Source organism: Punica granatum, chromosome 5 (assembly GCF_007655135.1).
Source record: "Punica granatum isolate Tunisia-2019 chromosome 5, ASM765513v2, whole genome shotgun sequence".
NCBI classification, from domain to species: domain Eukaryota; kingdom Viridiplantae; phylum Streptophyta; class Magnoliopsida; order Myrtales; family Lythraceae; genus Punica; species Punica granatum.
In genome coordinates, this window is record NC_045131.1 from 4,353,757 (window position 1) to 4,380,993 (window position 27,237).

Here is a 27,237-nt window from a genome sequence, read left to right on the forward strand (position 1 = left end):
ATAGAGGCACAATCTTTCATTGCATTTCCGCCAATAATTGCCGTAACTATAAAATATACTGCCACATTTTCGGTTAAATTGGTGTTTAGCAATGTTTGCCTCTTCAAGCTTTGTCGTGCCATTGAAGCTTCACAATATGAAGACTCGGTAGTGTTATGCAAGGAGCCCTGCCCACATATAATAGGGGTAATCAAATATATATATAGATTGCGTGGATAAAGTAATACAAAGAATGCTCTTTATTTTCTTTCTCCGGGAGTCCCTAAACTCTATCTTTTCTATTTGACCATGCATATTTATATCTGACGTAATTTTTTTCGAATATTTTCTTTACACTGTAATAGAATTTCCTTCGAAAATATTTGCTCTTCGATATTATCCAATTTTTTACATATATATATATAGAGAGAGTCGGTAAGCATAAAATGATTTCTGCAACTATCTCAATGCAGTTTAGCAATTCCCTACCTTTTGTACATATATTAAATTTAATTACATTTCTATTATCAACTTGCCTATTCAAAAATTAATTTTAAGAATCTTGTTTCTTGTTTTCACATAATATATACTTTTGTTTCAATTTATGTTAATACAGTACTAGACCTCGATATGCTCAAATTTATTAAATAATTCATTAGGCAACCTTAATATATCTATTATCTATCCATAGCTATTAATTATTTTACAGAAAAAAAAAAAGACAGATCTCTTTTCATGTATTTTTTTAGATGTAAAGTGACTAATCGACTGCCAGTCGTGGCGGATGGATTCCTATAAGGCATTTCACAAGTTGGCCTGCGTTTGGCTGATTCTTTCTCGCCGCCAAAACCGCCCCAACCCCACAAACCCCTAAATGCTATTTCGCTGAGCCAAGGGCAAACAATCTACCCCGCCCCTACCCCTGCCCTGCCCCAACAGACTGATTTGGCAGCCACCATCTCCATCATGCATCCACTTTTTCTCTTCTACCACTGTGTCCACATATGACGGTCCTGTTATGGGAGTTTCTAAATAGTAGTTCATATCTTCATCCATGTTCGTGCTCTCTCTGAGTCTCTCTCTTCCCCTGTACAGACTCTCATGTTTCTTTCTGGTCATATTCCCAACTCTCTTTTCAATATCTCATCCATTCTTACCTTCGCGGCCATACTTAATACTCTTGAGGGGTCCCTTCCTTCTGATCTATTCCTAGCTTTACCGAAATTGGAAGGGTTGTATCTCGGCGGTAGTGGATTTTCGGGATGGGTTCCGAGCTCAATAGTCAATGCTTCTCGGGCTGTAATAATCAGTTTGCCTGGGAACGCCCTTGTAGGACCAGTTCCAGAGGACTCGGGTGGTCTTAAAAACTTGCAAGGAAGGGAAGAATTTGAGCTTCCTTACCTCCTTAATCAACTACACCAAACTGCAATGGATATCTTTTAGTCAAAATAAGCTTAAAGGCGTCCTGCCAGATTCCAGTGCAAATTACTCCTCCACTTTTATTGAGCTCTGGCTGGCTGCAAACTTCATATCAGGAACCATACCTTCAGGTGTAGGGAACCTCATAAACTTGCAGTTTCTGATGCTCGGTATAAACATGCTTAGAGGAAGAATACCCAGCTCCATCGCGAAATTGCCTAATCTACAGGTACTCCGCCTTGTCAAAAATAATCTCACTGGAGCGATTCCATCCTCCCTTGGCAACATGACGTCACTCTCTCTCCTCGATTTAAGCGATAATATGCTAAAAGGAACAATACCTGCTTCTCTAGTGAACTGCCCACACCTGAATGAACTATATCTTGATGAGAATCTCCCAGTTGGCGTGTTGCCCCAAGAACTCTTTGGCCTTTCGTCGATCTTAACACTATCATTAGCGTGAGACTATTTAAGTGGTCTGGTTCCATCTCAGGGTGGTAAACTAGTGAGTCTCCACACATTAAATGTTTCAGAGAACAACATGTCTGGATAAATTCCACCTAGTTTAGGTGATTGTCTGGTGCTGGAATACCTCTATTTGGGAGGTAACCAATTCATTGGAACCCAACTTTGTCAAACCTACGGGGTCTAAAGTTACTCTCAATCTTTCTCGAAACAATTTTTCGGGCCAAAACCCTGTGTTTCTAGCTCACCTCCCTTTCATTGAGAGTCTTGATCTCTCCTTCAATAATTTCGAGGGCAAAGTGCCAAAACAGAGGAATCTTTCATAACCTTAGCCAAGTTTTAAGTTGTCGGAAATAATGGCCTCTGTGGAGGAACTTGAATGCTAGATCGCATCATTAGTATCAATAAACTGGTAAGTTGTAAGGGCCCTTCTTTGATGCAAAATGTGGAGTTGGTGGGGAGGTGTCGACACGAGGGGACATTTACAGCTTTGGGATTCTCTTGCTCGAACTGTTCAAGGGGAAGAGACCCGCTGAGCCAATGTTCAGGGGCGAGTTTGGCCTCCGTGATTTTGTCGAGAGATCTCTTCCTGGTGGGCTGAATCAGGTGCTAGACCCGTTATTTTGCTTAGGAAGAGTGCAAGGCAATCTCCAGCAGTGCTTGCTCTCGGTCCTCAGAGTCGGGCTCATGTTCTCAGCTGGGCAACCAAATGAGAGTATGGACATTGGAGAAGCGGCTGCAGAATTGCAAAAGGCCCAGGACGTTCTTCAAGTTCGTAGGAGGGGTGACAGATTGTGAAAGCTGTGGACTCGATATATTATAGAACAACGCATCAACCCGTCAGTTGCTTGTTTGTAGATCTCTTTCGTGTACAGTTCTTAATGCTAGTTTAAGTTAATCAGTTAGGTGTTTGCAGATTTTTTTTTTAAAACTTTGATCCTGTCTTTCATAGGATCAACCGGAGAATATTGAATTTGATGCTCATAGTGAAGGCGTAGCTTGATAACCCTTAAGAGGTCCTTCCCCTGTCTTCTGCAATTGTTAGACCAACGGGGTAATTTCGCGGAAAAAGGAATCCTCCCTTTTTTTTCTTCTTTTTTGCTGCCTACAATTAAACTAATGTCTGGCTTTGTTTGGTTTTGAAATTATAATTTTACTTTATTATATTCTTTCATCAATTCAACAATATAATCATTACTTTTTTAAATTTTTTCCAATTTAATAATAATTTATCTAACATACTTTTTCTTAGTTATTATTATAACTAATTTCTTAATACTAAATTCTTCCAACTATTCATTATTTTTTCGTCTTTTTCTTCAATTTTATAATAGATTCTCTTAAATACTTTTTCTTAACAATTATTACAAATAATTTTCTAATAATAATTTTTCCAACTATTTTGTCTTCTTAGTAAAGTAATAATTCTACTCCGAAACCAAACTTAAGGGTAGTAATTTCCTTCGAAGATTGCTAATTTTTTTTTATATTGCTTTCAATAATAATTTTACGGAAAGTCTAACATGACCATGTGTCATGTAACACACGACCATCCATCCGCAAGAACCACGTGTGATGGACGGACATAATCCCAGTGTCACGTGACACTGGGTCATGTTAGACTTTCTGATAATCTTAAACTCACAGTAATTGAAGTGTGGCTGCTCGCTTTCCAGTTGAAGGCATAGCTGTACTGTTGATAGATTGAAACAAAAAAAAAAAAATCAGCAGGAGTTATTTATCATAAAAATTTGCCGTACATCCAGTCTTCGTGCTGGGCCCTTGTCCTACCGGGGCTTCATCGAAAGAGACAAGGATCAAAGTGGCGCAATAATTCGCATAAATATTTGATGATTGTGAAAGCCACGCCACACAACTGTGGGTCAATGCCTCCGTTAGTCTTGTGGAAGTAAACGGTTTCACATTTACCCTAAAAGATATATTTTTTTAAAAAAAAGAAAAATTGGAAATTATAGATATTTTGGGGTAAGTTTTGATTAATATAATTACCGAAGGTACTTACTCCAGGAAAAATAATTATTTCCTCCAGGATAATTACCGCAGTTAAAACTCATCGTTTTAGGAAATCCAAATAATTAGAAAAATAATAATCTAAGACGAGGACCAAAGACTGAGAGACGGCTCAATAATTAGCATAAATAAATGGATTTTCTGATGATTGTGAAAGCGAGGTCACACGGCTATGGGTCAACGCCTACACTTATGGAAATAAACGCTTTCACATTTTCCTTACATCCAGTAGGAGCCACACTCCTGGATGCAGCACATCTAGCACGTTGCTCATCTAAATCGATTTCATGGAATCAAGACAATGCTCCGAGGGTCCTCCGTCCTCGATGCAGCACATCTAGTTAACTTCGTGAGTATTACGAATTGAAAGACCGGAAATGGCTCTTGAAAACTGTTTCCGTCTCCGTAAATAGAAAAGAAGTTTGTTGTAATTTTGTGCAACAATGTTGCGATACTTCTAAAAATATCTTTTCCGGTTCTTTTAAGATCAGGTTATGATAATTAGAAGATGATTCCAAACAAAATGACCCCCGAGTGTTTCAGTCTAGCTATATGCCCTTCTGGAATATGTTAATAAAAACCTCGTTCGAGTTTGACCTCAGTATTCTGCCCACTAAGTTGTGATAAGTTTGAATCCCCATAATTCAACAAGTCTGCTGTTCTCAAAGGAACCTATACAAGTTCACTCGGGCCAGTTCTCTTGTTTCAATGCCTCAGTTCTACTGTAGGACGACCTATGTATGGAGTTTACTCGGAGAGCTCGAGCCGCAGTTTTTCACAGAAGCTCAAGACATAACAATTTGAGAGATTTTAGAACATAACAAAAATCACAACGCAGGCTATAAGACAGAACAAAGTTTTGATGAACTAATTAATAATGTTACCACGCTGGGGTTAGCCAACGACTAATCGGAGTTCAGTGACAGTCCCAAACAAGTCAAGAAATAATTGCACGTACATTCAAAATAGTTTTATTTATAGCCACTTTTAACTTCATTAGCTTTTTCCTTAGGAAAATATATTTCTAAAAATCTGTTTCTAAAAATAAATTACGGATATTAATATATAATCACTGTCCAAATCAGTAGAAGAGAAAGTGATTTGACCTCTAATCAAGTCCTTCTTAATTAATTTAGCTATCGTCCTTACTGTAGTTGACAAACCTTTTTGCACGTCCATCCATATCCGTTGAACCCAAGTCGTCGTAAGTTAGGCCAGCGACAACAACGTTGATTCAAGTCCTTGCCAGTGCCGGGGTCATTGTTTAATTCTTCTCTTTCTTGGATGCGAAAAAAAAAAAAAAAGAAGGATGGTTGTCTTTTTTTCCCCCATTGTTATAGTTTCCAGCAGGCCGACGAGGCAGACATGGTTGATATGCCGTGGGGCCCCTGACGTAGCAGGCTTGATTGGAGGAGGAGGCAACTTGCCGGCATTTTCAACAGATTAAATCTAGCCCAATGTTTCAATCGTTTCGAGAAAAAGGCCTGTCAAGGTCTCTGCATTCACACTCCTCTTCCCTAGGCCTGATCAGTCTCTTTATCGCAGATTATGGCGATGTGCTTTTTTTTTTATATATTCTTGTATTATGTATTTATATATATATATGAAAACGAAATACAAGCTCAATTCTCATGCATCCACATCATCAAAAATAAGAAATATCGCTCTTATTTTGCCACGTCATGATTTATGTGTTAAGGAAATTTTTATCATTTGTATATATATTGTATAAATATTAAGAAAATCAATTTCCTTTTTCGGTAGGAAGAAAATATTTTTTTAGAAACACTAAAATATCTCCTTATTATTTTATGAATATAATATATATGGCTAATAGGTGTAAAGGAAAGTGAAGTTTCAATCACTCAACAAATTCCTAATTTTCTTTTTTCTAATAAAATTTGAGTCTATCTATATTTTTTTCGATTTATTTGTTTATTTAAAGCATAGGAAATTTTGAGGTGTTACTTTTCCACTCGGTATATTCTCTATCTTCTCTTTTCGTTACTTTTCAATTTTGCATTAAAATTTTATTTTTATTTAAAAATCAGTGATCCTCCAATAACCTCATTTAATTTTCAATGGAAACAATTTCTAAATTTATAATTATTTTAAAATTTGTATAATATATTTATTTTAAATATTACTTTCTATCAAAAAATTATTAATCATTCCCGCGCAATGCGTGGGTTTTCATCTAGTTAAAATATCAAGAGAAGTGGTAAAAATTAATTGCATATGATTAACTCAGTCCCCTATTAGCAAAATTTTGGAACCACAAGTTGTTTTCTGCAACAATTGAAACGTTGGGAGATCCTTTTCAAACAAAATGTTGGGAACTTTTACGCAATTCTCTCAATATGTAATTCTGGACTTTCTCAACACTCCTTTATATATATATATATCATTGAAGCAAGCAGCACGTATTCACTTCAGCTGACCCTTTAATTAGTTACTACTCCAACCCCACACACTCATTATAACCATGATTCCGGAGAAACCAAATTGCTTTCCAAAAAACCATGCTCTGGTGTTCATCCTCTATCAAATAGCTGTTGCTGCTGCTGCAATTGCCGCTTTCAGTCTTACAAATGAAACGGACTACCAAGCATTGCTGGCCTTCAAAGGTCAGATAACCTCCGACCCCTCAGATGCCCTCAGCTCTTGGAACGTTTCGATCCACTTCTGTTCTTGGACCGGAGTTACATGCGGTAAGAAGCATCAGCGTGTGACCCAACTTCGGCTGCCATCCCTTCGGCTAGTGGGTCCTCTGTCTCCTCATATATGGAATCTTACCTTTCTAAGAGTCCTTAACCTCCAAGCCAATCACTTACATGGGCTGCTGCCCCAGGAGATCGGTCAGTTATCAAGGCTACGGGGTCTTTCTCTAATCAACAATTCTTTCGAGGGAGAGCTGCCAATAAATCTTACCAATTGTGCAGACCTCAGGGGCCTATATTTGTATGGAAACAATTTCAGCGGACAAATCCCAGTCGAGCTCGGTTCTCTGATGAAGCTTAAGGTCTTAGTGCTCAGTTCAAATAGCTTATCTGGTGAAATCACTTCTGTGCTGGGGAATCTCTCTGCTCTCACCCACCTTTCCCTAGGCGACAATCACATCCAAGGAAGCATACCGCCACAACTTGGACATCTCTCCAACTTAGAAAAACTTTTTTTATATGGTAACAACATTTCTGGTCGCATTCCCACCTCTCTCTACAATATCTCATCCATTCTTGAATTCTCATTGGCGAGCAACAATCTAAGTGGGTCCCTTCCTTCTGATCTATTCCTAGCTTTTCCCAAACTGATAGGGCTCTATCTCGGCGGTAATAAGTTCTCAGGGATGCTTCCGAGCACAATAGCCAATGCTTCTCAGGCAATAGAAATTGATTTTAGTCAAAACGCCCTTGTAGGACTCATACCAGTGGGCTTGGGAGGTCTAAAGAATGTGCAACTACTTAACTTTGAGAAAAATAATCTAGGAAGTGAAGAAGGAGATGATTTAAGCTTCCTTACCTCCTTAATCAACTGTACCAAACTACAAAGGCTGTCCATTGGTGAAAATAGGCTCAAGGGCATCTTGCCCAATTCTATTGCAAATTTCTCATCCACTTTGATGGCATTTGTGCTGAGGCAGAACTTCATATCAGGAACCATACCTTCAGGTATTGGGAACCTCGTAAATTTGCAGCTTCTCTCATTGATAGAAAACATGCTTACAGGAGGAATTCCTAGCTCCATCGTCAAATTGTCAAATATGCAGGGACTCTACCTCTATGAGAATAATCTCACAGGAGTGATTCCGTCCTCCCTTGGCAACATGACTTTGCTCTCTGGGCTAGAGCTCGATAACAATGTGCTGGAGGGGACTATACCTGCTTCTCTAGGGAACTGCACGCACCTGGATGAATTATATCTTGACAGGAATCTCCTAGTTGGTGCAGTGCCCCAAGAAGTCTTTGGCCTTTCTTCGCTAACAGCTCTATCATTACCAGGAAACTATTTAAGTGGTCCCATTCCATCACAGGTTGGTGAACTGGTGAATCTCCAGATATTAGATGTTTCAGATAATGACATGTCAGGAGAAATTCCACCAACTTTAGGTGATTGTCAAGTGCTGGAATACCTCTATTTGGGAGTTAACCAATTCAATGGAACCATTCCACCTTCTACTTCAAACCTACGAGGTCTGAAGTTTCTCAATCTCTCTAGAAACAATTTTTCAGGGCAAATTCCAGGGTTTCTAGCTGACCTCCCTGTCATTGAGAGTCTTGATCTTTCCTTCAATAAGTTCCAGGGCGAAGTCCCAAACAGGGGAATATTTCGTAACCATAGTGCAGTTCATGTTGTTGGAAACAATGACCTCTGTGGAGAACCTCCCACCTGGCAATTGCCGAGGTGTAAAGGGGGAGCAACAGAGAAACACCGTGAAAGAACTTCATCTAGGAGGACAGTTTTGGTGATTACCGTCACAGTCTCCATTTTCTCCCTGTTAGCAGCAATCCCCACCATAATCCTTTATCGTTCAAAAAGGTCGAAAAGCGGAACTGCCTCCGCTTCTTCAACTGAGGATCAACACCCTAAGCTGTCTTATGGTGAACTTTCACGAGCGACAAATGGTTTCTCTCCTACTAACATGATTGGTGAAGGAAGCTTCGGTGCAGTCTACAAAGGCGTTCTACCTAGCAATGGACAAAATGTAGCAGTGAAGGTTCTCAAACTTGAAGAGCAGGGAGCAGGAAGGAGCTTCATGGCAGAGTGTGCGGCGTTGAGGAACATTCGGCATCGGAATCTTGTCAAGATCATCAGTTCTTGCTCGGGCATCAACTTCCGGGGAGAAGACTTCAAGGCTCTAGTGTTTGAGTTCATGCCCAATGGGAGCCTCGATAAGTGGCTGCACCCAGTCCCGAATGAGATAGGAGGAGCTGAGGATAACACAAGGTTAAGTATGACTGAGAGGTTGAACATAGCCATTGATGTGGCCATGGCGGTGGACTATCTCCACCATCAATGCCAAACACCGATAGTTCACTCCGACTTGAAGCCAAGTAATGTTCTTCTCGACGGTGATTTTTCGGCTCATGTAAGTGATTTCGGCCTATCAAAGTTCCTCAAGGTCAAAGCATCGAGAACACAGAGTAGTTCGATCGGGATTAGAGGAACTATCGGCTATGTTGCACCGGGTAAAACTTACCGAATGTGTCTTTCTGTATCTACATGAATGCTATATTGCAACATTAGTATCAATAAGCTAGGTAAGTTCTAAGAGCCCTTCTTTGATGCAGAATATGGTGTTGGTGGGGAGGTGTCGACACTAGCAGACATCTACAGCTTTGGGATTCTCTTGCTGGAACTGTTCACAGGGAAGAGACCAACCGATCCCATGTTCAGTGGCGAGTTTGACCTCCGCGGATTTGTTGAGAGATCTATTCCTGATGGGTTGAATCAGGTGCTAGACCCATTGCTTTGCTTAGGGAGAGTGCAAGGAAACCTCCAGCAGTCCTTGCTTACGGTCCTCAGAGTTGGGCTCATGTGCTCAGCTGCACAGCCAAATGAGAGGATGAACATTGGAGAAGCTGCTGCAGAATTGCAAAAGGCCTGGGATGTTCTTCAAGTTCGTAGGAGGAGAAAAAGAGTGTGAAAGTTATGGGCTCAATATATAATTAGAATGCATCAATCCGTCACTTGTTTGTAGATCTCTTTCGTGTACTGCACTTGATGCTACTTTAAGCTTGTAAGTTTGGTGTTTGCAGAAGATGTTTAATTTTGACCCTGTCTTTTATATAAGGGAAATATCGAGTTTGATGTTCATAGGAAGACAGAGCTTGATACAGATATTCTGCTCCATAAACCTTAAGAGGTCCTTTGTCTGTTATCTGCAGTCTCCCGGAGAAAGGAATCCTCCCCCTTTTTTTTCCTGCCTACAGTTCGACCAATGGAGTAATTTCTGAGCTGGTAGTTCATTAAAGTGGACTAGGACATGCACCACAGCAGTCGAAGAAGAAAATATTGACACTCACTCGGTTGGAAAAATATCTCATGAGGCATCGTTCGACCACGAAGTCTTTGGTCTGCTTCCTAGTTGAGCACAATCCACAGGGACCACAGTGATCCTGAAATCCATTGCTGGTCCTTAACTTCAGCAATGCCAATTGCAGATCCTACATTGTTCCAAGTCAAAAAGGATCTGATAGGCCTCCCAAAACGGGCCTTAGAAAAAGACTGTTGGATCAAACTCAAAAGGATAGAAGCCCATTGAAAGGCCCACTCAGCATTTATGGCCCATCTTTTAGAGGCAAAGGTTACGGGCAGTTATTTTGTAAATCTTTATAAATATGTCCGAAGGGACATGCGCAAAAGGGAGAGGATCAGAGGCCTACCTTTTCCGCACAACATCACTTGGCGCCGTCTATGGGAACGTTGCGAAAGGCTTTCCTCTGGCTTCGTCATCGTTGATGTTTCGGCATCAATTGGGTTCCGAGGCAGCACTCTTATCGTTGCTTTTCGCTGGAAAATTTGAAGTCTGAGGAGGAATCAAAGAAGAAACTCCAGGCATACATCACGCCCACTCTGGCTTCCATTCAATGTTACTGGCCCATGTTCGAGGCAACCACCACGATGCTCGCCAACCTTGGCAGCAATGAAAACTGGAAACTCCACTCCGAGAGGCAGGAGATGTCCCTCGATCTCCTTCGCACAAGCGACCTCAGCATCGCTATAAATATGCCACAGAAAGATTTATGCATGCATGAATCTCGGTCAATGGTCGTGATGAGGAGGAAGCAGAAAAATCCACTCGTACTTTAATTGAATCATCTTTACTTGTTTGAGGAGCCTGTATAATTGTCTCAGCACAAGAATTTCAGAAGCAACATCTTTGGGCGTTCCGTTCCACCATGCGATTGACGTAAATGAATGAAGGAGATCTGACCCAACTTAGATGTCAGTTAATTTGGCTTTCAATCGAGGGAGATAGCCATTGCATTGGTTGACAATGCGAATCTCAAGTGAGGCAGAAATAAAAGGCACCGGATACGGTACAGTGCAAAAATAACGCATCACTACTAGCCGGTTTGTCCCCGCTCGATCGCTCTGTGTCGAAAAGCTCAAATTAAGTCAGTGGAGGAGCATGCCTCCTCTGGTTTCATTTCGATATTGCCAAGCAAATCGTAAAGACGATGTTTGCCAACGCTGGCCGAAACTCTTTCTTCAAGGCTATATTCGACAAGTCGAGGCTATCAATGCGATTTCATGACTAGTAGATATTCTTCGACACAGACTGCTTCGCCATCCTCCTCAATCTCCTCCAAATCAACATCAAGTCACCTTGGCCATCTTCTCAATCGGATAATCGGGGTCATCGTTTATCGTCGACGGGGGTGACTTCTAAGGATGACGTGATTAGAACCCATGTTCGATCAACTCTGTTTGGACTATAAACATCACTGTTCGATCAAGCGTAATTTTCCCAGAAACAGATTCCAAAGTGCCAGCGACGACCCCTGCTTGACTTCATGCAATTGTACAAATAAAAAAGATCCATTATGAATTAATTTGGGAAAAAATTGCAGGTGGGAGAAAAGAGGCCATAATGGAGTTTCCACTTCCAATCAGTTCAACATGAAACTCAAGTAATATATGAAAGCCATTAAGGAATATAATCTAATCTTTATCTTTTGATTTAAAAAAAAAAAAAAAGCGAAGACCCCTGCTTGACTTCATGCAATTGTACAAATCAAAAAGATCCATTATGAATTAATTTGGAAAAAAATGCAGGTGGGAGAGAAACGGATAGTGGAGTTTCCTCTTCCAATCAGTAATAAAGCCATTGAGGGATAGTGGAGTTGGGAGACGCATTCTTCAACACCAAGTTGTCAAGTAAATCATTACGATGGCAATTAGTTGCCCTAGAGATAAATTAAGCGTGCATACTGTAATACCCCGAATTTCTATTTCGGATAGTAACGTACTATTGGATATACTGTCCGTCCATAAATTTGTCGATTTTGCTGACGTGGCAAACGGAATCCCACATGGCAATTATGTATTATTATTATTGTTGTTTTCAGGAGGAAGACAAAACTGGGGAGGAATTAGGTGCAGGCCGAAAAGAGATTAATTTCACGATCACTCAGGTGTTTGTGACGCAAAGAGCCCATTAATGTCAAGCCTTACGGGCTGAATCAGGTGCTAGACCCATCACATTGCAGCTCGGGGAGAAGAACACATCCATCGTTCACAGAAAGACCTTTTATATCAAACATTAGTGCGGTGCTCAACAGCAGATCACAATGATCGAGAGTATTGGAAGTTGTGTAATACATGTAACTTTTGAAGATACTGTAAAAGAAAAGAGTTAATAATAAATAAAAAAATACAAACTTTTCATATTTTAATAATTCTATCACGAATATTTTTTTTTAACCTAAAAATGCACAAATTATCGATTTGATAATAATTCTAATACGACGTCAAATTTTTTTGTTAATTCGGACGGAATTGAGGTCACGGAGGGCGTCTACGAACCAAATCGGGGGAGGGAGGGCACCAGTGACTCCAATCGGGGGTGGTGGCTGAAATCGAGGGCCCCACACCCCAGAATCAAGAAAACCCTCAAATTGCGGATTCTCCCGATTCTGGGGGGTCACCGGCGCCTTTGTGGCCTCGATTTCGTCCAAATTAAAGAAAAATTTGACGTCATACTAGAATAATTATCTAATCGAAAGTTTATGAATTTTTAAGTTAAAGAAAAAAGTTCATGTTAGAATTGTTAAAATGTGAAAAGTGTGAGCGCGCGCGCGCGTGTGTTTTTTTTTTTTTTTTGTTATTAACCCAAAAGAAAACTGAAATGAAATATCTTAGAGAAGAGGGCCAAGATTGAATTAGGGAACAAAGTAGAGGGGCAGCAAGCAAGCCAAATACAAAAGTTAGAAAAGAGACGACAATGTTCACAAGGTTAGGATAGGCTAGTCTCAAATTAAATTTTTAGCGGGATCCGATCCACATGTTAAATCGAACAGAATGGACATTGGCAACGTAAACAAAACTCGTCAATGTCATTGTCCCCACTGATTAATGCTCCATCATTGTTGAACATTGTCCTCTGAACCAGACGAGTCCAATCCAAGCCTTCTCACCGTTACCCGGTCTTATTTGTCTTGAGAAAGGGACCGGAGTGGTTTGTGGTCCGTAGAAATAATTTTCATGACTACTCAGTTCATTTTGACGCAAAGAGTCGATTAATATGCTTAATCTGGTTGTTAGACATCTTATTGTTTGGAGGGTAAATATTTCGGAGCCTGTGTTTGGACTAGTTAAATTCACTGCTATTTTTTTTTTCAGCATATTAGATTCCAGGGTAACTAATTGGAACGGTGTCAGAGAAATCAACGGCCATTCAAGTCGGACAACCATCTCTTGACAGCCAAATTCACGAGAAGTGGAATCGATACTGGCTCTAATGTTGAAAAGGTCGTTTGCATTTTCCTGGAAGGCCAATCGAACGGCCCATTAGCAGTTGAGTCGCTCTTCAATCCTGCTTCTCTGCAAAAGATTGGATCTTCCAAAGTTCATTTTTTTTTCCAAGTTCCAAGTCTTGCCACCATTATCCCCTTTCAATATATGGGTCGCGATAAAAAGAAAAAGGGACTGGAGTGTCGTGCGGTCCCAAGAGATACTAGTTTCATGGCTACACAGTTGATTGTCGCACAAACTTTGTTTTTTTCCTGATAAAATATACACGAACTATTGGATATACTATCTGACCATAAATTCGTCATTTTTGGTGACGTGGTAGGTGACGACTGGTGACGTGGCAAACGGAATCCCACGTGGCAATTACGTAGAATTATTGTTATTATTATTAGGAGGAAGACAAAACTGGGGAGAAGAATACACCGTTCACAGAAAGACCTTTCATATCAAACATGAATGCGGTGCTCTCTGGTGTCCATACCTCCTAGCATTGGCCTTATAATGCTCAACGGCAGACCACAATGATCGAGAGTATCGGAAATTGTGTAATCCCTGTAACTTTACAATTTCAATTTGATAACAATTCTAACACGGCATCAAATTTTTCATTAATTTGGACGGAATCAAGGCCACAAAGGACGCCGACGATCCCAATTAGGGGGAGGGCGCTGGAATCGAGGGCCCCATCCCCGGGAATTGGGAGAACCCTCAAATTAGGGATTCTCCCGATTCCAGGGGTTGACTCATGTGGGGACAGACATGTAAAAGCTTTCTCCAGCTCCATGAAGCTTCACCCAGGACCTTCAAACCCGAGAAACTCCTCCCCTTGATCAAATACTTATGAGTCCAAGCCACTCATAAAGAACCTGAGTCAAGAAGAATGGTCCATATGTTCCTCATAGTACAAACTTTATTCCATGTTCCCAGGTCTCTAATTCTCAAACCATCCTCCCATTTGGGAAGACACACTTCATCCCACTTCACTTTCGAGCCTCATTTTTGGACTTGTTCAGTTCCCCTTCCATAGGAAATTCATGCACTTTTGGTGAACTAGCTTTATCACTTTTTTCGGGAGAATGAAGCTAGAGCACCAATAGTTAACCTTGCTAAATATCACTGAATTGATCAATTGAGCCCTACCCACATAAGATAGGTGCCTCATCGTCCATGACTTCATCCTTTTCACTATCCTATCAGCAAGTCCGTTGCATTCCTTGTGAGACAGTTTCCCTGAGATCAGTGGCAGACCCAAGTACTTAACTGGGAGGGTGCCTCTTTTAAAACCAAAAAACCTCAACAAAGCATCCTGCACATGCATATACACTAGTCGTGAAGCCGTGCATTGCACGGGATAGAACATGATTTTTTTTTCCATTAATTAATCCTATGTAAAATATGTGTTATAAATTGTTGAAAAATAGTCATTTACATTATTTATAACAACATATTGTTACATATGTATATGATCATGGTTATTTAATTTTCATGAATAAGATAAGAAAAATTATATAAAAGAAAAGAGATCAATACTAATCTTGAATTCAAACATAGTCTATGTGTGGAAGAAAGTAAAAAATTGAAGAGCACACCTTTGAGCCTGTGCATAAAATTGAATAACTCCAATAGTAGCAGCATTTCTTAGAGCCGAATCAGTCACAGTTTATGTATGATATCTCCGTTATTTATAACGTATCATACATGATATAATATAGATAACAAATCATATCTATATCTATATAATATAAATATATATATGTATGGTTTGATTTGTTTTATGAAAAGCAAAAATATATAACACATCATACCTCTGAAAATATGATTTAATTTAAGCTTTGAAAAGCAAATTACATGATTTTCTTTATCTAAAATATGGCCGGGCCTACCTTAATCCTACTTTCATATATATAGATGAAAGGCCCACGCATAGAGGTACTAGGATTAAGAAAATGATTGTTGACCTGGTAATAGAAATGATAAATAGTCAATAAATAATATATTTCTTGGGATCTCTACGGGCCAAAATTGAAAAGAGAAAGGAAAGAGGATGAAGTAATAAATCACTGACGTCACCAATTATTACTCACAAATGAAACTTACACGACATTTATGTTAAGAAGTAAATCAATATTTGTTCGAATAATATAAATAATGTCTATGTGTTCACAATATCAAGTAATTACAAGGGGTGTATCATAAAATTTATTTAAAATATGGACTTCCATATTGAAAAACTTTTATTCAAGTTCTTTGCGTTGTTGGTTCAGGGTCTACCTTCCAAGAACAATCAAACTATTAGGAGATCGTAAAATACAAAGGAACTTTAAGGTGTTGTAATAATGTCCATACTATTAGTTTTATAGATAGCTAAAAGACCCACAATTTTATTGTTCCCATCAGGCTCCAATGCTTGGAGTTCTAGTTCAAAACATTCTCGATTATCTCTGCAGTCTTACTGAATTCAAACTATGCAAGCATACAGCTACATTGATATTGATTAAAAAGGATACAAAGACGAAGCTTTAATTCAACAAACAAATAATGAAATAAACATTCTCAATATCTAAAAACATTTCCACAAATATTTCCAATACCTGCATAATAAGGGGGTCCTGCCGAGCAATGAACAAACTGTTGCCATCAAGGTACTGAAACTTGAAGAGCAGGGAGCCAGCAAGAGCTTCATAGCCGAGTGCAGAGCTCTGAGGACCATCCAGCATCAGAACATCTTGAAGACTATCACTTCTTTCTCAGCCATTGATTTTAGAGGTGAAGATTTTAAGGCTTTGGTGTTCAAATTCATGCCCAAGGGAAGCCTTGAGAAGTGGTCGCATCCAACCCCAAACGAGAGTGGAAGAGCTAACAACACTACGACAGTAAGTATAGTAGAGAGGTTAAGCATTGCAATTGATGTGGCCCCAGCACTGGAATATCTCCACCACCAGGGTCAAACGCCAATTGTTCACTGTGACTTGAAGCTCAGCAACTTTCTCCTTGACAGTGATTTTCTGGCACATTTAAGTGATTTCGGCCTTGCAAAATCAGTTGGGATTAGAGGAACTGTTGGCTGCGTTCAATTTTCTCACATCAGATTTTGTTCAATTCAGGAAATAAGATTAACTTGGTTTCAATTAGAATATTTATGCTCGGAACATCAGTCAAATGTTGAAGGCTAGAACTATGTTTCAAATGCAGAATATGGTGTTGGAGGTGATGTTTACAGCTTTGGGTTTCTCTTGCTTGAAATCTTCACAGAGAAGAGACCCACTAGGCCCATGTTAGGTGACAACTTCAGCCTTCATGAATTCATTGAGACATCTCTTCCGCACGAGCTGAATCAAGTGTTGGACCCCGTCCTTTGCAAGCGAGAAGTACAGGGCAACCTTTACGAATGCTTAGACTCAGTTCTGCAGGTCGGTCTTATGTGCTCTAGCATGCAACCGAAGGAGAGGATGGACATTGGAGAGGCTGCCGTAGCATTGCGAAAGACACAAGCTGTTCTTCGAATTGGCACGAGAAGAAACATAGTGTGAGAGAGTGAAAGATACATCAGGCCATCAGTTGCTCAAAAGTTTCTTTAGCAGGCTGTAGTCTATGTAAATATTTGAATGTTTTTGCTCGATATACAATCGATCCTCTTATTTGACTATGTTTAAAGTAAATTTTCTCCACTGTACTACGTCTACGTCCCATATAAGTCTTCTATCTGAAATCTAAGCGTCGTAGAATCATTTGCAGTGCTTATCCGAACAATTTCTCTCTGTAGATTCCAAGTTCTCTGCCAACCTCCCCCGTGATGCACCAAACACAGCGATTTTTTGGCACATGTAATTGATTTTGGACTTTCAAAGTAGAGCTTCTTCATCTGACTAGATCGTGAGATTAGAGGCATGATTCGCCATGTAGCACCAATCAAAATCAAACTACAATTGAACTATTTCGTACTAAATTTAACTGCAAATTCAGGAATGATTCTTAAATGTGAATCGAAAAATCTCTTATTGATACGGTTTTCGGCTGGAGAATTAATTGATGGCCATCGTATTCTCTTTTTCTTCCCTGCTTTTTGTCATTTTATGCCTTGGTGATTACCAAGTCAAATCACTTGATTATCTCTTACTATATAAAGTTGGATTTTCTGCTCAATTTCAAGTTTTCACACTGCGCTTTCATTCAGCCAGCCCACTTACCTCAGCAGAGACCACGACTTGGGACAAGAACATCTAACTCAAATTGTCTTCTCATTGTGAAATTCAATTTTATGAACACGATGTCAAGTCTTCTGGGAGACTTTTTACTTACAGTAAATTAATATTTTCCCCAGTTTCAACTATATGCAAATGTAACATCAAAAACCAGCGAATGAGTTTTGCATCTATATATAAGTTGAAGGAAGATCAGATACACCTAAACGCAGCCTCGGCTTTCCAACATACTGAAATTCCACAAAAGCACGAACAATGACTCCGAAGATGCCAAACTGCTCTTTCATCCTTTTTCTCATCATCTTCCAAGCAGTGGCTGCTTCTAGCCTCACCAACGAAACAGACTACGAAGCCTTAATTGCATTCAGAGGTCAGATTACTTCGGACCCATCCAATGCCCTCAGCTCATGGAACGGTTCAATCCACTTCTGCAATTGGAACGGAGTAACCTGCGGAAAGAAGCATCAGCGGGTGACCGCACTTGAGCTCCCATCGCTCAAGTTGGCAGGTACTTTGCCTCCTCATATTGGAAACCTTACTTTCCTCAGGATGCTTAACATCTTCGAGAATGGTTTCTCTGGGATACTACCGGAAGAAATTGGTCGCTTGACGAGGCTGCAGACTCTTTCTCTAGACAACAATTCTTTCGAGGGAGAGCTACCAAGAAATCTTACCAATTGTGCTGATCTTTCACATATGGGCTTAGGCGGGAATAATTTTCATGGGTCAATTCCTGAAGGACTCGGTTCTCTTATAAAGCTCGCTGTATTATGGCTATACACGAATCAATTCACTGGCAAAATCCCGCCATCGCTGGGCAACCTTTCGGCTCTTACAGATCTTGCTTTGGCAAAAAATCACATAGAAGGAGACATACCGCCACAACTTGGTCAGCTTTCAAAATTAACGCACCTTCGGTTACAACTCAACGATCTTTCTGGTCCCATTCCCCCTTCCCTTTACAATATCTCTTCCATTGTCATGTTTGCGGTTGGTGGCAACAATCTAAGCGGGTCTCTTCCTTCTGATCTGTTCCTAACATTACCCAAACTTCAGGGGCTGTATCTCGGCATTAATATGCTTTCAGGACCGGTTCCATCTTCAATAACCAATGCTTCTGAACTCGTGGTAATTGTTTTATCTTCTAATGCCTTTACGGGACCGATGCCGACAGACCTGGGTGGACTCAAAAAGTTGCAGTCTCTATTTCTTGGTGGCAACCTTCTAGGAACTGAACAAGGTGATGATTTAAGATTCCTTACTTCCTTAAACAACTGCACTGACCTACGTGCAGTGTGGGGAAATTATAACAATCTCAAGGGGACAATTCCGGATTCTGTTACGAATTTCTCGACCACCTTTACTTTACTCGCTCTGCATGAAAACTTCATATCAGGAGCCATTCCTTCAAGAATAGGGAACCTCGTAAACTTGGAGTGGCTCACTCTGTATGATAACATGCTTACGGGAAGAATCCCCGACTCCATAGGGGAACTATCCAAGCTGCAGCTCTTCTCCATTGGCCTGAATAATATCTCGGGTGTAATTCCGTCCTCCATTGGCAACATGACTTCAATCATCTATTTTTTTGTATTGAGAAACATGTTAGAGGGGGCCATACCCTCATCCATAGGGAACTGCGCACATCTTAGTGAAGTAGATTTCTCCCAGAACCACCTTGTTGGCAATGTACCTGAACAACTTTTTGGTCTTAGTCTGGTCTCAATCGAAGCAGCGCAAAATAATTTGACAGGTCCAATTCCATATCGAATTGGTAAGTTGGTGAATCTCCAAAACTTAGATCTTTCAGAGAACAACATGTCTGGAGAAATCCCATCCACTATAGGTGATTCTGTGGTGTTGCAATGGCTATACTTGCAGGGCAACCACTTTAGTGGAACCATCCCGCCTTCCATGTCAAATCTAAAAGGCATAGCATTCCTCGATCTTTCTAGAAATAATTTCTCCGGTCAAATTCCTGGGTTTTTTGCTGATAGACCATTCATCCAGAATCTCAATCTCTCCTTTAACATGTTTGAGGGTGAAGTGCCAAACCGAGGAGTCTTCCAGAACCTCAGTGTTGTTTCAGTTACTGGAAATAGTAAGCTCTGTGGAGGACCGCTGGGCTTACAGTTGCCAAAATGTATAGAAGCAGCACCGAAGAAAGGACATAAGTCACAATCTCGGATGACGGCTCTGGCAATTGGTATCTCAGTCTCCATATTTTTACTACTAACAGGAGTCATCATCAGCGCAAGGTTCTTCTATAGGTCGAGTAGGTCAGTAAGGGAAGAAACAGTAACTTCGCTGACTGAAGATCGTCACCTGAAGCTTTCTTATATGGAACTTTCTCAAGCGACTGATGGATTCTCTCTTGCAAATAAGATTGGGGAAGGAAGCTTTGGTGTAGTCTATAAAGGGATTCTACCTAGCAGTGAACAGACTGTTGCCGTGAAGGTACTTAAACTTCAAGAACGGGGAGCAAGAAAGAGTTTCATGGCTGAGTGCGAAGCTCTAAGAAACATTCGTCATCGGAATCTTGTCAAGACTATCACCTGTTGCTCGACCTTGGATTCCCAAGGAGGAGATTTCATGGCCCTCGTGTTCGAGTTCATGGAGAATGGGAGCCTCGAGAAATGGCTGCATGCAGTTCCAAATGAAGCAGGAGGAAGTGAGACTGACATGACACTAGGTTTACTACAGAGGTTAAACATAGCCATTGATGTGGGCAATGCATTAGAATATCTCCACCACCATGGCCAAACACCAATAGTTCACTGCGACTTGAAACCGAGCAATGTTCTTCTCGACAGCGAGTTCACAGCATATGTAAGTGATTTTGGCCTGGCAAAGTTTCTCATGGGCGACCAAGCATCAGGGAGGACAGAGACTAGTTCGATTGGGATTAGAGGAACTATCGGCTACGTTGCCCCTGGTACATACTGAATAATGGCTATCTATTTCTCATAGTAGGGCTAGAAAAATTGTTCCCAATCAGTTTTGTTTTTCATTATGAAGCAATGTATTATTGTTTTAAATCTTATAAGATTTTCCTGAAATACAGAATATGGTGTCGGAGGAGAGGTATCCACAAAGGGCGACGTATACAGCTTTGGCATTCTCTTGCTCGAGCTATTCACTGGGAAAAGACCCACAGCCATGTTCAGTGGCGATTTCGGCCTTCATGAATTTGTTGAGAGATCACTTCCTCATGGGTTGGATCAGGTGCTAGACCCGTTGCTTCGCTTGAAAGACGTGCAGGGCAACCTCCATGAATGCTTGGTCTCAATCCAGCGAGTTGGGCTGATGTGCTCTGCTGCTCAACCAAATGAGAGGATGGACATTAGCAAAGCGGCAGTAGAATTGCAGAAGGCACGAAGTATTCTCTTGCGAGGGAAAACAGGGCGTGAGAGTTGTGTGCTCGATATATAAAATGGTACATCCACTTGGGAGTTTTTCACAGTTATTGTTAGCATCATCCAGTCGGGATTCGAGTCTTTCTGAAAGGCTGAATCAGGTGGTAGACATCCATCTCCAGCCGATAGTTGCTAGCAAAACACCATCTCCTAAGCAAGATTTATGTGCTTATCATTGAAAGTCGGCATTTTTTCCCACCCCTTTTGTAAGATTGTCACATCCTGAACATTTGACAAAAATTCCCCTAAAATTTCTAGATATCTATTTATTTCACAAACCTGTTATATATTTTTCCATCAATGCATAAATATAGAAATATATATATATAAGTAATCCGACCTGTGTCTTATACTTGTGCTTGCTCATCTTCCGCTTCCTGAGCTTCTTATACTTGTGCTTGCTCGTCTTCCTCTTCCTCTTCCTCTTCTTCTTCTTCTTCACACTGTCTGCCCGAATTATCCCCTCATCATCACCCTCAGCTTCCTCTGACATTTTCACCCCAGCCGAAGAAACAGGACTCGAGCAGAACCCAAATGGAAAATTGGGCGCCATAAAAAAAATACTAAAATGGCCGTACAGAGCCTGAGCCCATTCTCATCAGACAGAAGATCGACCTTTGGAATCGATCTAATATTTTATAAAGAAATCCTCCCTTCCCCTAAACCCATGACCCAAACCCAAAGAGATTTAGAAAGATTCTTCCTTATCGATGGTGATCGGTCATGAAATCGAAAACGTACATAGTTGTTCCAGCTGACAAATGATGCATGTGGGCTAAGCCATTCCCATCCCAAGTGGTGGCCCAATTTGGCTGGCAGCCCGATTCGGCCTCGCGACTTTTCCCCAACCTATACAAGGTGCTGGTCTCGATCTCGCTTGGTGGTGCCCTCTCGATGATTGTTGACTCAACATTGATTTCGTGCTGGGGAAAATAAGTTAATGGTATTACGAAAGGTTGGTACTTCCATCGATTTTTGGAGGTAGAGGAATCCCTGGTTTTGTCTGGTCGGGTTGGGGGATGAGGGAAGATGTTGCGGCTGTGGGTTTCGGAAGGAATGGGATGATCTTTTGAAGATTGGAGGAGTTCAAGAGCATACGAGAGGACGAAGTGTTGCTGCTCCTGACGAGCTTCTGCAAGAAATTAGCCATTCTGGAGATCAATTTGAAAATCTTGAATCTTCGAGCTTACGGGAAGCCGATGACGAAAGAAGAAAGAGGAAGCTCTAGTCTCGTGAGCTCGATGCGGCGGAACTTCAGTGAAGTCACTAATGGCTAAACTGAAGAATGAAGAAGACTAGTGTTTCACCGTTTCAGCCTTTAGAATCGAATACAATTGGGCTCATTTTCGGGGGATTTCCTTCAAAAAATTATGAACCCATGCAACCGGCCGGTTCAAATGGATTCGATGGGTTTGTCTAAAAACTGGCCGGGTTTTTGAATTCACCGGTCTAGTTATGCATTTTTGGTTTACAAGCTAATCGGACCGAACATAGGTTCGATTTTCGATACGACCGGTCGAACCACCATGTTCGGTCCGTTCTGATAACATTGAATCCGACCAACATACTAATATATATATATCTCAAGGTCATAGACTCATAATCTAACATTTAGCATAATTTCCATAGTAATCTATAAAATGACTGAATCAAAAATTTCAAGTCGCAACATATCCATAGGCATTAAGTACATAACTTAATACCGACAATACACACAGATCTAACTAGAAGTCTTTCACGCTGATCCCCGAATATCCAAAAAGTTCTCATATGCCGCTAGTATAGTTCTTAGCTCATCTGAAAAAATATATGCAGTGGTTGTAAACTGCATCTCAGTGAGTACTATATTTCAAAGTAAAATAAATATTAATCATCAATTAACTATATATATATATATATATATATATGCATGTATATATCAATAAAACATACATCACATTTAGATCCATCAACTGATAACTTCCAATCAACAATATATGTCCACAACATATTTTATACCTCACAAACGAACATTTACAAATCTCAACATTTTATATAAATCGAGTATCCATAAAATTCCACCATAATATTAGAACCTGCCTTTAATTCACTATCGCATAATAATTTCATACAATATGTACACTATATACAAGAACTTCATAGTGCCCAAGCTCTAGCAATCACATACTCGTCATGCAACTCAATAGCGCATAATTAGCAAATACCCATTAAGGCAGCATTTCATAGCAAATCACTATCCAAGCACTTAACAGATCAAGCTCTAACATCCCACACACAATTAAGTATATTTAGAGTACATTCAGACAAGATCAACCATCACCATATCCAATCTCAATCAATCCTCACACACAATGTATAACACCACTCAACTAATATAGCCACAAGGTCGCATTTCCTTGCTACAAGTTAAGACAGTACCGTAACCCCGCACTTCTTACTTATATCATACTCAACTCCCAATATCCATATCTCATAAGTGGGGGCCACCTATTAATCTCTGACGGCAAGAGTTGATCACCATTTATATTTCGCCAGGTCTAACGGCCGATCAGGCCTCTATTTCTATTTCGCCGGGTCCAACGTCCGATCAAAGCCCTATTGTATATCGCCGGGTTAGCGGCCGATCATGCCCCTATTTGTATTTCGTTGGATCCAACGGCCGATCAAGCCTTTTTTATAATCCATCGGGTCTAACAGCCACATGGCTATAACAATCAAACAATATCATTATACACAAGCATAATCTCAATCATATTACAATGGTATTATCATCAATATATACAATCAGCATACACAATCACATCACATATCTCAAGTCAAAATGAAATATAAGAGGGCAATATCACTCAAATCCTTTCCCACAACATAACAAAACCGATTTCTTAATCTCTAACTATCTCAATATTCTTCTTAAATAATTTATATAACTATAATTTATTATTTTACAAGGGAATAGAGTACTTACATAAAACTCCCAAAAAAATAGCAAACTGAGTCAACCCTTCAGAGTGCAAGGATTCATTCTCCACGATCCCTATTATTTGCAAGCATTAGATTGGATAATAAAATATAGCACCATCACAGGGACTTTCGATACCTCCCAAAATCTTCTTTAGAGCCTATTATTTCCAATAAGTCTCGATTTATATATATATATATATATATATATATATCATATCCATTATGTCAATTTATCATCTATGTCAAAACACTACTTACAGCAATCTCCATAATTCTCATTTAAACAAATCTGATTGCTCTTATTAATTTCAAGGTAAACGAGAGATTCATAAAAGACCAAATATATACGAACACCAAAACCATATCAAAAGTTAAAGTAAGACAACCATATATCCCAAATAAATAATTAAGTAAATCTCATCTTTAATTTACCAAACGGTCTAAACATCTTAGATAGATATATCCACAAGTCTCCTACACAATCAAATCAACACTAACACTATTTATCCCTTTCTTCCCCTTTTCTTCCACTAAGCCATTGCTTCTAAAGTGCCAACAAGAAGAATACAATCAAGTCAACAAAGCCTAAGGAAAAAGAATCAATTATGTACCGAAGCATACCCATAATCTAATTTGCTCTTCCTCTTTTCTCTGTCTCGTTCCCCTCTCAGTCCCTTTCCTCCTCGAGTGAGCTCTATTCCGAGCTTTCTATTACTCGCTCCCTCTTTCCTCTCTTGCTACACTCTAAACTGCCATGCCCCCATCATCCTCTCGACTCTTTGTTTCTTCTTCCTCTTCCATAAACCCCAGCCCAAGCTCTCAATCGAGCTCACGTCCTTCTTCTCTACTCTGCTACCTCTCGGGCAGAGCGCTCCTTACCTCTCTCTCTCTCTCTCTCTCGACACTTCTCTCTCTCCCCCTCTTCCCTATCTGTTTCCCCATTTCCAATATCTCGTCATCAATCACCTCAATAAGAACGCAATCAATTTCAAATATTCTTTAGCTTGACTCTACACCCCATTAACTGAAAAACAAAGGGAAAAACAAGGGGGTGCTAGTAGCTGTTCAGAAACAATATCAAAACAGATGAATTTTTGCTACGGTTGAAATCTGATTTTCTTTTTTCTTGTTTTTCTTCTCGTCTTTGATCGGCTGATTTCTTGCGACCGGAGAGGGACAAAAAAAGAAAGAACAAATAACTAACAAGTACCTGAGAAAGAGAGGTCGGAAGGGAGAAGGTGACCGCAGGGTCGGGTTTTCACGGACATGCACGGAGCTTCTTATGCTTCTGCAGATTCCTCCCGCTTCCCCCTATTCTCTCTATCTCTCTCTCTCTCACTCACACTGGGCCTCCGTGGTTTTATTCCAGCCGAAGACATGAAAAGAAAAGAAAGGGAACGAACATGAAGGAAAGAAATAGGAGGCGGTGGAGAAGGTTCAGGTAAGAAAATAATTGGGTGGGCTTAGTGGGTCTGGCCCAAACTAATTTAATAAGCCCACGTATGCCTAAAATAAATTGTGTCTTAATATATATGCGCGAGCGCGTGTGAAAATGCTTGCATATCCAAAATGCCAGGTCTCACAAAGATCAATGCTCAGGGGTTTGTTCGTTATTAGATTTCCTATTAATGCAGGTAGTGATCGAAGATGGTGTGTTACAAATAGAAGAATAACCTGCTAGTAATCGAAATGAGCCAGACAATTAACCAAATTTTAAGCGTCAAAAGTTAGGTTGCTGTTAAATTAACCACTAAACATCAAAATATTCTATTCACCTGAAATTTTGTGTACATCATACACGAATTTCACTGGATAGAGTGAACTGAATAAAACTTAGTTGAAGCTATGGAAGTAGGCGTGTATCCGTAAGCCTGGGTCTCCCGAGTCCGGTTATTATTTAGACTATGTACCCCATCTCCAAGGCGAAAGGAGAGACCCAGATGAGATATCCGGCTTAGGCACCTCATAATGCCTTTTGCAACCGAATGGTGCACCTCCTTGAGATAGCCTTTGAGGAAGCTGCTGCCACAGTGTGAGGGGGGACTACCGGCTTCTACTTTCCCAGCCTTGACCTCCTGTTCTTCGTGGTCGTCATCATCATCATCATCATCATCACTATTAGAGAAAATATCATAGATAATGTTATTTGTAATTTATAAAAATGCATTAAAAATTTTAAAAATACCCAAAAATTAGAGAAAATTCCATTAAAAAGGGAACGTTTTGAGGTCATCTGGCCAAGTCCACCTTGATCCTACTCTCTTTTTTTTTTTGGTAACTGCTAAGAACCTTTCATTAACGATCAAAAAGATACCTACAATGTACAATTATCCATATAACAGACCAGTAACTAAGCTATTTATAGCAGAAAGCATCCGGCAGGTGTGATCCCAGCTGCAAAACTCCTAACCCAAAACAAACTCCGATGAATTGAACAAAACCATTTACATTAGGAAATTAAAACCTCTAGCAGCAAGTGAGTTCTCTAGCTCGGCTTCCAGGTTTGGAACGGATTGAACCCTCATCTTCACAAGCTGCAAAATTTGCTGCAATTGAAAAGAGGAAGGAAAGTAGATGAAGTAATAAATCACTAACCTCACCAATTATTACTCACGAATGAAACTTACACGACATTTATGTTAAGAAGTAAATCAATATTTCTTCGAATAATATAAATCATGTCTATATGTTCACAATATCAAGTAATTACACACGGTGTATCATAAAATTTATTTAAAATATGGACTTCCATATTGAAAAACTTTTATTCGAGTTCTTTGCGTTGTTGGTCTACCTTCCAAGAACAATCAAACTAAATTGCTCCCGGTTGTTCAATCATTTGATAACCAGAGTCATTATTTGATAAATGACCACTATGAGTCAAACTCAATAGAATTTGATCAACCCTTTTTTCTATCGTTAAGGTGGAAAACTGAACCACCGAAGTTTTAGCCCCAATTAAAAAATGGGTAGAGAAACTTTCGAGTTATGAACTAAATAATTGTTCCGATAGAACCTTTTCATATTTCTCACTTTCTTTTCTGTTTTCCTCTGTATAGTCCGAAATTTTTAATTTTTTTTATCCATCGAGTTTTTAAAAATGACTTTCACTAACTCGGAGATTAGGAGATTGTAAAATATGTAGAAACTTTAAGATGTTGTAATGATGTCCATATTATTAGTTTTATAGATGGTTAAAAGACCCACAACTTTATTATTCCTATCAGGCTCCATTGCCTGGAGTTCTAGTCCAAAACATTCTCGATTATCTCTGCAGTCTTACTGAA

General features: G+C 39.9%; 3 protein-coding genes and 1 long non-coding RNA gene across 5 annotated transcripts; 3 read left to right on the forward strand and 1 right to left on the reverse strand.

The window, feature by feature from the left end:
• The first annotated feature begins 6,336 nt into the window (after window positions 1-6,336).
• On the forward strand, window positions 6,337-9,772 carry LOC116206589 (probable LRR receptor-like serine/threonine-protein kinase At3g47570). 2 transcript variants are annotated; one of them, XM_031539353.1, is made up of 3 exons: window positions 6,337-6,752; window positions 6,837-9,080; window positions 9,183-9,772. In XM_031539353.1, exons 1-3 carry the CDS (start codon window positions 6,380-6,382, stop codon window positions 9,536-9,538), a joined length of 2,973 nt encoding a protein of 990 aa, XP_031395213.1. In that variant the 5' UTR covers window positions 6,337-6,379; the 3' UTR covers window positions 9,539-9,772. The 2 variants fall into 2 exon arrangements, with proteins under 2 accessions (XP_031395213.1, XP_031395212.1); XM_031539352.1 differs by having other exon boundaries at window positions 6,337-9,080.
• Window positions 9,773-10,494: 722 nt separating this feature from the next.
• On the forward strand, window positions 10,495-17,063 carry LOC116207895 (probable LRR receptor-like serine/threonine-protein kinase At3g47570). Its single transcript, XM_031541010.1, has 2 exons — window positions 10,495-10,695; window positions 15,975-17,063. The coding sequence occupies exons 1-2, from the start codon at window positions 10,495-10,497 to the stop codon at window positions 16,542-16,544; spliced, it is 771 nt and encodes a 256-aa protein (XP_031396870.1). The 3' UTR covers window positions 16,545-17,063.
• Window positions 17,064-17,764: 701 nt separating this feature from the next.
• Window positions 17,765-21,325, forward strand: LOC116208150 (probable LRR receptor-like serine/threonine-protein kinase At3g47570). The gene is made up of 2 exons (XM_031541416.1): window positions 17,765-20,508; window positions 20,638-21,325. Exons 1-2 carry the CDS (start codon window positions 17,829-17,831, stop codon window positions 21,003-21,005), a joined length of 3,048 nt encoding a protein of 1,015 aa, XP_031397276.1. The 5' UTR covers window positions 17,765-17,828; the 3' UTR covers window positions 21,006-21,325.
• On the reverse strand, window positions 20,758-25,349 carry LOC116208152. Its single transcript, XR_004157014.1, has 4 exons — window positions 25,161-25,349; window positions 23,955-24,023; window positions 21,330-22,786; window positions 20,758-20,889 (listed from the first exon to the last, which is right to left on the reverse strand). It is a non-coding gene; the product is annotated as an uncharacterized LOC116208152 (long non-coding RNA).
• Between the last annotated feature and the right edge of the window lie 1,888 nt (window positions 25,350-27,237).

Coding starts and splice junctions, on each gene's coding strand:
- LOC116206589 (XM_031539352.1), top strand. CDS start 6,380: ATGATTCCGGAGAAACCAAATTGCTTTCCAAAAAACCATGCTCTGGTG. Junction 9,081..9,182: donor TATCGGCTATGTTGCACCGG/GTAAAACTTACC, acceptor TCTTTGATGCAG/AATATGGTGTTGGTGGGGAG.
- LOC116208150 (XM_031541416.1), top strand. CDS start 17,829: ATGACTCCGAAGATGCCAAACTGCTCTTTCATCCTTTTTCTCATCATC. Junction 20,509..20,637: donor TATCGGCTACGTTGCCCCTG/GTACATACTGAA, acceptor CCTGAAATACAG/AATATGGTGTCGGAGGAGAG.
- LOC116207895 (XM_031541010.1), top strand. CDS start 10,495: ATGTTCGAGGCAACCACCACGATGCTCGCCAACCTTGGCAGCAATGAA. Junction 10,696..15,974: donor GGAAGCAGAAAAATCCACTC/GTACTTTAATTG, acceptor CTGCATAATAAG/GGGGTCCTGCCGAGCAATGA.